The sequence below is a fragment of the Hipposideros armiger genome, unplaced genomic scaffold (genome assembly GCF_001890085.2).
Source record: "Hipposideros armiger isolate ML-2016 unplaced genomic scaffold, ASM189008v1 scaffold_157, whole genome shotgun sequence".
Taxonomy (NCBI): domain Eukaryota; kingdom Metazoa; phylum Chordata; class Mammalia; order Chiroptera; family Hipposideridae; genus Hipposideros; species Hipposideros armiger.
Window position 1 is genome coordinate 2,156,228 of NW_017731507.1, and position 13,347 is coordinate 2,169,574.

The 13,347-nt window shown below is 45.8% G+C and overlaps 1 protein-coding gene across 3 annotated transcripts in view; it reads left to right on the forward strand.

Annotated features, from left to right (window-relative positions):
- The window catches only part of LOC109387436 (uncharacterized), a 282,885-nt gene that overhangs the window by 176,630 nt on the left and 92,908 nt on the right, over positions 1-13,347 (forward strand). Inside the window, exons 3-5 of one of the 3 annotated variants that reach the window (XR_002125002.1) lie at positions 1,844-1,922; positions 7,258-7,470; positions 10,867-13,297. Coding sequence is in view for 1 of the 3 variants with exons in the window: in XM_019651312.1 (XP_019506857.1) it covers positions 7,258-7,470 (213 nt within the window). In the remaining 2 variants the exon portion in view is untranslated. Of the gene's footprint in view, positions 1-1,843; positions 1,923-7,257; positions 7,471-10,866; positions 13,298-13,347 lie in introns of those variants that run through there. The other 2 variants (XR_002125001.1, XM_019651312.1) reach the window with 2 other exon arrangements.

The following is a 13,347-nucleotide window of genomic DNA, read 5'->3' on the forward strand; positions in this document are numbered from 1 at the left end:
AAAAAAAAAAAGAAGATAGTGATAAGCTTCTGTGATCACGCAGGAATGGTGTGGCTGGAAACCTCATCCAGGGAGTTAGCTCTTCAGTCCTTGTTCTTAACCACTCAGCTGTGTGCTGCGGGCAGGAAGGAGGTAGGGTGAGCTCTTATGAACAGACGCTGGAAAAGAATTTGATAAAATTCAGTAGCCATTATGATGATTATATTTAAGAAAAATAGCATTATCAACTAGGCAATGTAGTAGATTTTCATTGTTTATGAAAATCTACTCTTAAATGTCATTCTAAAATAGTGAAATTGAAGCTGGTTCTCTTAAAATCAAGCAAAGGTGAGATGTCCATTGAACTCCATCTGTATTCAGTGTTTTTGTAGGGTCTCGCAAATGAAACATGACATAAAATAAAACAATCATTTAAAACACTTGTAATAGATTCCTCAAGGATATCGCTGCGGCAGTTCTGAACTTCGCTCTTGCACCCCTGATTGTTCTGCCGATCCAGCATCAGGGCCATCAGCATACAAACATAGGGTCACTTTTCCTGATCCCACTTCCTCCTCCAGCGTATCTTTGCTCTTCTTTGCATCAAAATACATTAACGTGGCTGTTATGGGTTTACTGTTCTTCCATCTCTTCCCCCCCATTTACTCTTACTGCACTCCAAGCTCACGTTCATCCTTACCACTTCCACCTAAAATGCTCATACGAAAAGAAGATCACAAAAATAACCTCCGTGCAGTTGAAGCCTGTGGTCAGTTTCATTTTCCACGTGTGGGTGCTGTGGCCCACCACCCAGCTCCCCGCCTCAGGCCCCAAGCACTTATTCCCACAGCCTCCAGGAGTTCTGGCTGCTCACAGCTCACAGCTGAGTCTCTCCCCAGGAATTTCCCAAGGGGCCTCATCCAAGAGGATGCGGGTTGTCCCACATCCCGTGACTGGTCCCTGCGAGGCTACCAAGGCCTGCCATCTTTACCGCAATTCAAGACATTTCTGAATGGCCAGCCCAGCTCCAGACCTCCTTTTGTGTAGGGCTAAGGCCTCTGTTGCAACTGCATTGCTGTATATCTTTTCCATCTGCCCAGTCCTGCATCCCTCATGTATTTGGAATATTGAGGATATATATCATATATCTATATCTACTGACACACATATATATAGGTATATATCGATGAATTTATATATATAATGTATATATAATATGGACTCAATGTGATTCCCCCTTAACAATTAATTATGTGAACTCATCCAAGGCAATTTATAGAGCTCTAACTCATATATTTAATAACTGTATACATAAAGATGAAATATTGATTACAAGTTTTTAAAAACTTCTGTATACATGTAAATGTGCAAGAGAGAGGTAGGGTGGGGAGAGAGAATGTGTTATCTGGTAGATGGTGGAGAAAGGAAAGAAAGAAAAAGAAGTTATCCCTAATAATATGGTATTTCCCCCTTTAGTTAAAATTATAAAGTTCTTCCTATATGTTTGCATAAAGAGAGGCCTGAAATATGGATAATAAAATTTTAATGGTGGTCGGCTTAGAGTGCTGGGATTTTATTTGATTTTTATTTTCTTCTTTATAATTTTACGTATTGTTCAATTTTTTCACAATGAATATGTATTAGTTATATGATCAGGGGAATATGCAATAAGGCTCTGCTCTTGGTGGAAAAATGGACTAACATTGCTCACAAAAGAACATTTTTAAAAATTAACTCTTCCCTCCTCATTCTGAGGCAGTCAGGGCTAACTACAGAAGTGGGGAAAATTAATGTAATTTAATATGTAAGAATATATGATGTGATATGTAATAATATGCACTTAATATATAATATGTAACAATAGGAGCTGCCAGTGCCTGAGGCCAAGCTAAGCTGCTTAAGAAGAAGATTCCAGAAGAACCCAAACCCAGAAAAGGCCAGAGGTGGGTGTGATAGACCAAGGAACCAGCAGGGAGTGATAGGAACTCCTGTGGGGTTGTTGATTAAGAGAAAGTGCTTTATTTGTAAGTCTTATGTTCCAAGGAAACCTTTTATGGGACACTAGAACAATAAAACTAATACAACACAATCTGTTTGGGTGGAAGGAAGATTGAGGGGCCTTGAGGACAGTTCACAATCCTGTCCAATGCCAGTGCAAACTCCTGGAGGCCTTTGCAAAATCCACAGTTTCCTAAGAAGCACCCATCATTCCAGACCACTTCTCCAGAAGACAGCCTTATGGCTGTAGATCCTTTTTGTAGGCCACTGGGGTCCTCACTCACAGATGCCTCAGATTGGCTTTAAAACCTCAGGATGTGGTCAGAAAGAAAAGGAAACCACTGCCAGCAGATCCCTAGTGATGCTCATGATGAATGCCTGTAGGAAGTACTCCTCTTAGTTTGGCTAATACAAGGACCTAAGGAGAGCCCATGACCCAGTGAATTACCCTCTAGCATGTCCCCTTATCATCACTTATAGAATACACATATTTATATGTGAGTATGGAACTGCATATGCATATATATGCACAACAACATTTACTACTTTTTATGAAGTCAAAATACAACATAGAAAACTGAAAGAAATTACGTATCTTGAGCCACTTTAATTACTCCATTTACTAATTTGTACAATGACCAATCACTGCATAATTATCTCATTCTTTCCTTCTTTGGGGGCAGATAAGCCCATTTTCTTTCATTTATACTGAATTTAAAAATTAACATGAGCCCAACAAAAAGCTTAGTAAATCACTGTTCATGACTACAGGATTTATTATAATGAACAACTGGAAACCATCCAAACAGTAAATAGTAGGGGACTGAATAAAGAAATTCTAGTGCATTTCTTTGATAGTATAGGATGTAGATGTAAGACTGATGCTTACTTAGAGTTTATGAACTTCCCCATACCTCACTGAGTACATAAACAGTATGTCAAAAGTCATTAGCTTCTGGCTCCACCTGTTTAAGGAGACTTACCTAGTTATTTCTGAATGTCCTAAGAGAATGGTCTCACGTGCTTCACCAGGAAGTCTGTACTTGAAGCGCTGAAGTGCATCCTCTCTTGGCTTGCTTGCCCCGGCCCTGACTCATTGCTGATGTCCACTACCTCCAAAAGTGCTGTCTTCAGGTTCATGATGCCCACTCACAAGTCTGTCTCAAGACAGCCACCTTTGATGCCTCTGAAACCGCCGTCCTCCTGGGTACCAAAGAAAAACAAGGATGGTGGAACTACCAAGGCCTTGTCATGTTTCTAAAAGAAGTTGGGAATCATCTCTTTCATGAAGTTCCCTCATAAGATCCCCACTTCCAATTTAGCCTAAAGATCTCTTCTCCCTGAAGCTCTGGTGAGGTCCTCAAGATGTGACATTGTCTGTGCCGTCTGCACTCTCACTATTCCCTTCTCCTCAATAAAGGTTCCTTTTTATCTGCAAAGTAACACATGAAAACATATACTTGAGGACTTTCTCCTCCAAACTTTCTCCTCCTTCTCTCAGGAGACACGCCTGAGCCCACCAGTAGTCACTGACCCAGTTTAAGCCCTACCCTCTTCTACAAACACATGTAAAAATGTACCTGTGAACTCCACTAAGTGAAAAGAGCAGGCAAAGGTGTTTTAGGTAATCATGTGTAGGACATTATTTGAACTAGATGTAGAATATGGGAGACTTGTTCTATTCATTTCTTCACTTGCCCATATTCTCAATGATGACCTTTACTTTACCTGCACTTTAGTCATGGGGGAACAATTTTTTTAAAGTATGAAAGATAAAAGTCATGTAATGTATGAATAATAATAGTGCATCGTGTATGCAGTCGGTGCCAGATACCCATCATAGCATCTAATCTTTACAATAAACTTGTGAGATAACTGCTATTATTCTAATTTTATAGATGACCAAGCTGAGATTCAGTAGAATTCCCTAAGATATACAGCAAGTGATAAGGACATCTATTTTTTCTCTGACCTCATCCCTTTTACTGGGAACTTCATAATCCTTTCAGGGAAATTGTTCCTCCCTCCACTGCAACTATATGCTACTAGTGCCATTGAAAATCCTGCCCCTGTGGCCACAGTTAGTTGGTCCAGAGATGAGCATGTGACCTGTGTTGAACCAATCAGACTCTTCTCCTGAGACATTAGAATTGATACAATGAGAAGGAAGCTAGTCCATCTCTAATAGCCAAACTGCGATCTGTGAGGTTCGGGAGCCAAGGAATCCGTGGTCCCTGGCAGGATCAGTGCATCTAATGGAAGGTTGCCAGAATGTTGATAGGGATCAAAAGCACGTTGTAGGAGGAACATTGGAAATGGAACTAATTAATGCAAAGAAAACGAATCTGGGGACTCGTTAATGTTTAAAGTATCTTAAAGACTGCTATGAGGAGAGCGATGTGTTTGTCCTAGGTGCGACCAGGGTAGGTTTAGGGTAAATGGGTGAAACTATAGGAGAAGACATTTGCCTCAGTGTAAGGAGATTTTCCCTCTCATAATTGTCCAGGGGTGGGTTTGGCTGCTTCACAAAGTGAGTTCCAGCAGTGATGGTGTTTAACTATATTTACAGGTGTATTGTGGTGGAGCAGAGAAGACCCAGACACTACTTCTGAACAGAATCCTAAATTTCCTTTGCATTTCTTAGCTTCTATGAATCTATGAAACCCACTAACCACACACACACACACACACACACACACACACATGCACACACACACACACGCACATGCACACACACACACACATGCACACACACACACATGCACACACACAAACAAACACACAACTCCAACATATGAGTAAAGTTTTGTTGTTCAATATTACCAGAGAAGTTTTTGCTATGCTAACTTTAAGGACGTAAATATACACAGATGATGTGCTAGTCAATAGATAAATGGCAAAATATAGATAAGTAAAAGGATAGCTGGGGACCTCTGCACCTTGGAGAACTGGTATTATTAGCTCAGAATCCAGCCATGTGCTCAATTCTCTGAGACTTGTACAGCCGTGACCTCCTCTGCCTTTGAGCCCTCAATACCTGAATACCAAGCTTGGCAACACTTTGCTTTCCCTCAAAAGAATGCACTGTCACTAGGAGAATTAGTGATCAGTGTAGACTTGACTGAAGACGGGAAGAAGGAGAAGGGAGTTTGGGGGGCTTTCCTTGTCCCTGAGGTCCTTCTCTGACTACCCTTTCATGGGTGATTGCTGCCCTGTGCAGTCACTAGCTGCCGCCTTTCTCTTTCCTCCTTGATTTTCAAGAAAGAAATTCAAATGTGTCTCCATCTGTTACATCAGGCAGCTGTCCCTTCCTAGGTAACCTTAGTGGGAGCTAATTCCCAGGTCACTGCATGGCTGGGAGACTGCACTGGGGTCTGGACCCACCTTTATTCTATTGATGAACACACAAAAGGATTCCTTCCCAATAAAGACAATGGCCTACGTATAAGAGAGTTGCAAGAATAAATGCGTACATTAGGCTTCTGCTGAGTATCAACGTGTGGGTAAGCACATGTGCTTGTGGGTAAGCGCAGGTGGCGGGGGAGGGGCTCGCTAAGATTCTCAATGAAGTGCGAAACTGTTTGCAGAAGATCAAGGAGGACATTATGAACTGAACCTGAACTGGCAGCATCTGAGACCTGAGGAGATTTATAACGTTCTAGAGAAGCAATAATCTCTTAATAAAATCGTGAATGATGCCTGGGAGAATTGGGCAGGTGGCAGATAAATGAAAGGAAGGTAAAATTAAAATGTCAAAGGAACAGCGAATGAAATGGAACAAGAATGGTGGTGGGAGGAATTGGAGGAATCTGAAGACATACAAACCCAGGATTTCCACAGAGGAAACAAACCTGAAAATCCATAGCGAATCGGCTGCATTGACCACCCGAGAAGCAAACTTTGCTTCCTACTTTGGGGGAAACTTGACACACTGAGGAATCCGGAGGAGAAACCAAGATGGCAGCGAGTTTGGAGACCTGCTCCTGCCAAGAGCTGAGGTGCCGAGGATGTTGGGCTTGAAACGCCCCAGAGAGTGATGGTCACTGAATCCAAGGCAGGGTAACTTATCAGATGGAGGACAGAGGAGAATTGTGGACCTTCCAGAAACAGAGACAGGAAAGAGGCCTCAGCATCTGGAGAGGTTGGGTGGATGATGAAAACAAGGTGAAAATGACACAGGATGTACTCGGGACAGTGGCACTGCGACTCACTCATGCCCTAGCTGAAATCAGGCAGCAGCTGCTTAGCTCCCGCCCCTTCATCCCTTTAGGAAACCAGCCCTCTGTTCATACATCTTCTGATTTTTCCAGAGAAGCCAGATGAGTAAAATCTATTTCTATGGCTAACAATTAATTTTAAGCATTAAAATTCCAGGCAATAAAACAAAACATCTCAAGGGCCCCAGGCATCTACTATGCAACTTTGATCAGAACTGAGAGACTATACACAGTTAGGACTTTTGTTCAACATAAAGGGACTGATTTCTAATGATTTGAGCTGCTCAAAGTGAACTGGGTTTTAGTGGGGGTAGTGAAGTGAGCTCCCCAATCATTAGCGATGTTGAAGCATGAGGATACTAGATTAAAAATGTCGAGTTTGTATCAGGCCCACTCTTTAAAATGCCTGGACCTGTCCCCAGAGAGCCCGACTCCGTAGGTGTGTGGCAAGGCCTGCCATCAGCATAGTACAAAGCTCCCCAGATGATTCTGATGGGAAGACAAGTGTGCAACATGTTGGATTTGACGACCATCAAGGTCCCGTTCCCACTGAGAACTGCTAGATGTGGAGCAGGGACGAGGCCCAAACCGGAAACGGATAATTAGGAGAATTGATCCAGCATACCCCGACCAGTTTACATTCCCCTGTAATAATATGCATCACTCTGTCTTATTATTTCTCATTTGAGTGATTCTTGGTGACAGGTGTCATGGGATTATGTCTTCAGTCTATGAGACTGTAAGCTCTATACAAGCAGGGGCCTTCTCGGTCTTGTGTACCAAGAGTCCCATGTTCCCCTGAGTCTGGAGTCCCCTCTCCTTCCCCAGATATTTTATGGCTTGTTTCATCCTTTGACTCAGGTCTCTGCTGGAACGCCTTCTCTTCAGAGACAACTCCCTTATTCACCTGCTTTAAAACGGTGGCCTCTGTGGCTCTCTGTCCCTCTATCTGGAATTAGCTCACTGACACTGGCTGCATATTTATTGTTTGTTAGTTTGATGTCTGTTTGTCCTTTAGAACGTCAGATGTTTGACTGCCCCGTTCTCTCTCCCTTGAGCTTAGAATGGTACGCCTGAGACACTCAGCAAATACATGTGGAATCGAAGAACATGCAAAGACACAGAGTTACAAAAGAATCCTGCCAGTCCGTTGAATAGAGGTGACTCCGGTGTCACGGGGCCCAGAGAGTGCGGCTGTGCACAGCAAAGTGCAAAGTGCGGAGAGAGAATGCCGGCGCGGACGCCTGGGTCAGCTATGATTTGCCTTTTAAGCCAGGTAAGGAGATGGGGCATTACTCCGGAGGGATGGGCAGCCGGGAACAGCTCGATCAGCAGGGCTCTCATCTCCTCGGTGCGGAGACCGCAGTTCTTGCTCAGTGTATTCTGGCACTGAAGACTCACGATGCTGCCTTTGTCAGGTTGAAAGTCAGATCTCTTCCAGAGGAGCTTGGGAGAAGTGTCTAAATTCCACCCCTCATGTCATTTGACTCAAAATGCAGAAGCAGTAAGGCTGGCTTGCAAGTGACTCTGGGTGCACAGTTGTCCAGACAGAGGGGCCAAATCCAGTACCATGAACCTGGGCGTGGAGTAAAACGAAGCCCTGCAATGGCCGTTGTTAGCTCTGCCTGTTTCCCAGCTGCAGGCAGACAGGACAGGGGAGGCTTCTGAGCAAACCCAGGGGCTGAGTGGGCAGCCCTCTTGGTTGGCTGTGCCAGTGTGTGCCTGCCCCAACTCTCTCCCCTGATCCTTTGTCTTCTAAGAGCTCAGCCTTCTCAGCTCAGAGCCCTTGGTGACCAGGACAGATGGGGTCTGAGGGTCATCTGCTGCCCCCTAGTCTAGTAACTAGGATTCCTAAGGGAAGCCCCTAATGCCTGGGGACCCTTCAGGAACTGTCATGAGCCTTCCTCATTGATCCCTGCCAGGTCCCACCATGCCCGCAGGAACTCGGCCCAGGCAGCAGTCGTCCTGGCCAGTGCCCTGATCTCTAGCCTGCCTGCTGCCTGCCACAAGACCCCCGTGCACCCCTGTCCACCCCAAACACCATGCCTGCCAGAAAGGAAGCCCCTGACTGGGTCCCGGGGGAGCCCAAGGACTTCTGTGTTCCTCCCCCATTCCCATCCCGCTCTGCTCAGACCCCTTAGAAGGTGACACCAGCCTAGGAGAGCGGTGGAGGCAGATAGGTTGAGGTCAAGACAAGTCAGTATCAAAGGAGCAGCAAGCATGGGACAGGGGCAGTAACAGCAATGCTGACAACATCGCTTCGTATCTCTGCACACATAGTCATTTTCTCAGTGTCCTGGGGGACAGGAAGGCCAAGTGGCAATGTTAGCATTTTACACAAATAGAGACGGGCCGAGACTGAGGCTGGGAGGGCTAAGTGACAGGCTGAAGGCCACCCAGTCAGCTGCTGAGTCAGGACGAGACCCCACGTCTCCTGACTCTAGACCAGCGGGCTTCCCTGTTACAATGCTGACTGTCGGCCTTGGGTCCGCTCTGATGGTCTGGGAAGCTCATCTCTCTTCCACTGATGTATTTTGGAGTTAAAAACCTAACTTTTTTTTAAAAAGATTTTATTGGGGAATTGAGGAAGGGGAAGAATGTTGGGGAATTGGGGAAGGGGAACAGCCAAGTCGTTGTCCTTTAATCTTAGTTGTGGAGGGCGCAGCTAGCTCAGCTCCAAGTCCAGTCATCATCCGGCCGCCCATTGGTGGCTCAGCTTAAGGTGCCGGGTTCAATCTTAGTTGCGGGTGGGTGTAGCCACCATCCCATGAGGGAGTTGAACTGGCCACCTTGTAGGAAAACCTGACTTTTCAAAACCCAGATCTGTGACTTAGGTTCTGAGCGAGTCTTACCTTACTGACCCTCAGTCTCCCTATCTGTAAAACGGGAACTAATCACAACTATCTCATAGGGCTGTGCAAATAAGACAAAATGTTGTACGCCTAAAAGCTTTACTACTAGAATACATGAAATATTGAGTCATATTATTAGAACAAGGATTCCCCAAACCTCTCCTCTTGTCGCGACTAGCTGCCATATGCCCGGCAGCCATACAGACCGTGCGGTGGGGGAGGCATCTTGGCCATGTTTTGCACCGTAAAGGGAATCGAGTGTCAACCTGTAGGACACAGCTTGGTGGCGAGCCAGCAGCACGTCCTTCCTGTGAAGCAAGCACTGAAGAGAAAGTGACTGAACACAAAGGGACAGAGAAGGGCAACCGAAAGAGACAGAGGTGCCGGGAGAACCAGAATCACCTAAGGTGACAGCCAGTCCCAGGAAAGAATTCCCATGATGGGACCACAGAATGTAGGAGCTCGAAGGGATCTCAGAGTAAGGGGTTCAAGGGTGATTATCCAGGCTCCCTCCAGGCTGAGTGTGAGCACGTGCACACGTATCCCTGGTCACATGGAGGAGGTGTCTGTTTTGCCAATTGCAAGCCAGGTGTCCCATCTTCCTTCCTGTGCAGGATTCACCACGGAAAGCTAGATTGGATAATGCAGCTTGAAGGTTTATACGCAGGTCAGGTGGGCCTCCACCCCCACTCCCACCCCCACCTGACACGCCGGTCAGAATGGATGGGACAGGGCCTGGGCAGGGTGCTGGTGCCACCAGGCTGGGTCAGAGTCTGAGGACAAGTTGAGAAAGGAACGCGGGGCATATGCGCCAACTGGGCCTCTGTACATGGTTCCAGCTCAGTTCATACCTACTGGTGTCACTCTGCCCAGTGGGTTCCAATAGCTTCCTCTCTACAGACACAGGCACGTGGTACTAGAGAAGAGGGTGGGGACAGAAGCGTCTTCCTAGGAGGGTAGGAGACTTGGCAGGAGTTTTCTCCCCTTTGCTCTTAGTCGATGCTAAGAAGAGAGAAAAAAAGGGCTCTCACATCAATTCCTGTCTCAGGAATCGGTAGTCCTGTTGGGTCCCCATCTGTAAAATGGAACCATAACAGTGCCTGAGAGTTAGTTGGTGTGAAGTGCGAATGAGTTAAAGCACATAAAGCCCACAGTAAGCACTTAAATGGCACGAGCTGTCATCGTTGCTGCTGTCAACATGGCTTATTTCGTGAACCCACAATGACTGGTTCAAAACGACTGGCTGCCTGGAGGAGGCTGGGAAGCCCCTCAGGGCTCACTTAGCGGGAGACAGTGCCCAGATGCATTCATGACTCCCCGCAGGCTGGGGTGGCACCTGTGCCTGGGACTTGCCAATGCTCCAAAGAGCCATTTTCTCTTGTAGGTGAAAGAACTGAGGTTAGAGGTAGGTAGTGATTTCCTAAGATCAAATACAAAATGAAAGACCTGGAAACAAAACTCGCACCCCCTCTCCAGTCCGGCCTTTTTAGTTTGCTTTTGCTCCCCGAGCTCCTCAGCCAACGGTGGCAGCTGGAGGGAACTGAGAGCAGGAAGGACAAGGCCAGTGGATTCCAGAGTTTTATCCACAACAAGAGGGGACTTCTCTGTTCAAACGCAGGCTCCTCCTGGCAGTCAATTTTAACAGACTTTCCCAGAAACACCGGAGACTATCGTGTTACGTTTGCATTTCCATGTATACTGGAGGATACCCTGGAAATTATCCAGGCCCTCTTATCACATGGACTTCCTGACAAATTGCTTATTTGCTCTGTGGTTTGAGAACATTTTATTTTTGCTGCAGGGGTTCTTGTTTATTTCAGACGCACTGAGCAGCTCTGATGAGCCAGAAATGAACACGCCGCCTCCACGGTGTTCATCGAGCGCCTACTGGGGCTGGAAAGGGCGCCGGGCGCGCCGGGCGCTCTCAAAACTCGCATCTCATTTAAGCCTCATAAAACACCCTGGAGTGGATATCAGTCTCCCTTTTAAGGAAATGAAAGCTTGGAGAAGTTATGAAACTTGCCCAAGGATGTATAGGTAAAAATGTTGGCGTCAGAACTCCAACCCAAACTCATCCACCTCTAAAGACTAAACTATTCCACTCCTATTGCAAGAAGATCAACCCCTTCTTGAGAAAAGAATAAGGTTTGGGTGCTGGAGGGACAGGTGTCATTGAAAATCTGCAGTGCGCCAGCCCCCACGGGCAGCTCTATTTTTTCCTTCAGTGCTCAGAACAGCCCTATTCCTGCCAGTCTCTTGGTCCTCAGGTGAGAAGGGAGGCAACAGCTTCTACCAGTGGCCCAGCACCTTGCAGGCTGCACCAGCTGAAAAGCTGTGGCGTCGGGGCCTCAGCCCAGGCCTCCTGACTCGGAAGAACCATGTGCTTTTCACTGCAGGACGCCACACAGCAGAAATTTCAAGCATGCAATTTGTCGACAGGAAAGGGTGTCATTCGGACTCAGTTACGCCTTCTATGCCTCCTTTGGGGGAGTAGACTTTTGCTGTTTTGCCTGCCTAGTCGTTTTTTGTTTTTTTTTCCCCTAACTTGGCCAGAGTAGTTTTGAGTTCCCTTCAGGATAGGCATGGTGCTCTTCTCTGCTGTGGAGCTCAGGCTCAGTGAGACCATCCATCAAGTTCTCTTACCTTCTCCTCTCCGAGGTGTGGGCATGTGACCCCAGTTCTGCAATCCGTCTCTCTCTCTGGAGTCTGACATTGAAGGAGAGGCTAAAGGCTGGGGAAGAGCTGGAGCTGAAGGGTCCTAATTGGAAAGCCCAGAGAGGCTGTCTGCTGCAGTGCCTGCTTGTTGTCTCAATGCAGTTATTGATAGCATGCCCCTTCACCCCCAGAGTGTCCTGGTTGGGATGATAAATTGCAGCCACCCTGACTCCAGCTCACTTCCCGTAGTCTGGAGCCTTCAGACGGCTGGGTCTACAGCATCCCCTTCCATTATGGAAGCTGACTCCTATCTCTCCAATAAATGACTTTTTGCATAAGTGAATGAAGTCTGTGTCTTGTGGGCAATAATAACAAACACTGGAATTGTGTCCCTTGAGATTATTTACCACCATGACCTTGTGCGGAAGAGGTCCTTCCTAATCAGGTGGCTAGGGTTTTAGGCTAATAACAGTCAGCCTCCTTTCCCAGCGATACCTACCCATGCTTGCTCAAAGGGCTGATGGAAACACGACCCCAGAAACATGGACAGAACTGATTCTCGAAAGCATGGCTTCCCCTCACCTGAGTTGACCCAGTTCAGCTTGGTGCAGAAGCAAAAAACAACCCAGAGTCTGCTTGTGGTACCATCCCTTGAAAGGATCTGCCAGCCTTAGCTGGAGGCAGACTGAATACAATTCATTTCAATCATTTTGGTGAGGCAGGAACTTACCCTCACTGCAACTGATGCCTGTTCTAGCTTTGAATTGGCTTCCCCAGTCTCTGACGCTCACTCAGTCAGTGGACTTACCCCCATGCCTTTATCCACCTCTCTGGTATCTCATGCCAAGAATGGAGATGCCGTGCGATGAAGTGGGACAATGGAGGGATGCTATGGGATTCACTGCTTTGTAACGAACCTACATGCCCCAAAGCAAGAGCATGGCTTTATAAAGGGGTACAGAGGCCTATTGATGGCTGAGAAAGGCCCAAATGAATGGAGGGTTACAGCGTGTTCATGGTTTGAAAGAATTAATACTGTTAAGCCAATATTACATTATTTTCATGCTATTCAAATCAGAATAACAGGTTCTTTTATGGAAATTTCGAGTTGATTTTCCAGTTCACATGGAAATGCAAAGAGCTAAAACATAAGCAAGACAATCTTAAAGAAGAAAAACAAAGTTGGAGGATTTATATTACTTGATACAAATATTTCTTACAAAGCCACATTAATTAAGACAGTGTGCATTGGTGCAAGGGCAGAGAAATATATCAATGGACCAGAGTGGAGTTCAGAAGTGGACTCAGTCAGATAAGGACACTTGATTTATGTAGAGAAGTGCATACTAGACAATCTTTTCAATCAATAGTGCTGCATCAGCTGAAATTCATATGGAAAAATGAATTGGGGCCCTTATTTTGTCCCCTAAATAAACATCAGTTTCATGTTTTTAGGTCTAAATGTAGAAGCTTTAGAAAGGAAAACTTCTAATGAACTCAAAATGGATCATGGACTTAAATGAAAAATACAGAATTATGAAACTTCTAGAAGCAGCCATGGAGAAAACCTGTGTGAACTTGTGTTTAGTGATGAGTTTTTGGATACACCACAAAAATTATTGTAAAATTGAAAAGTTAACTCTATT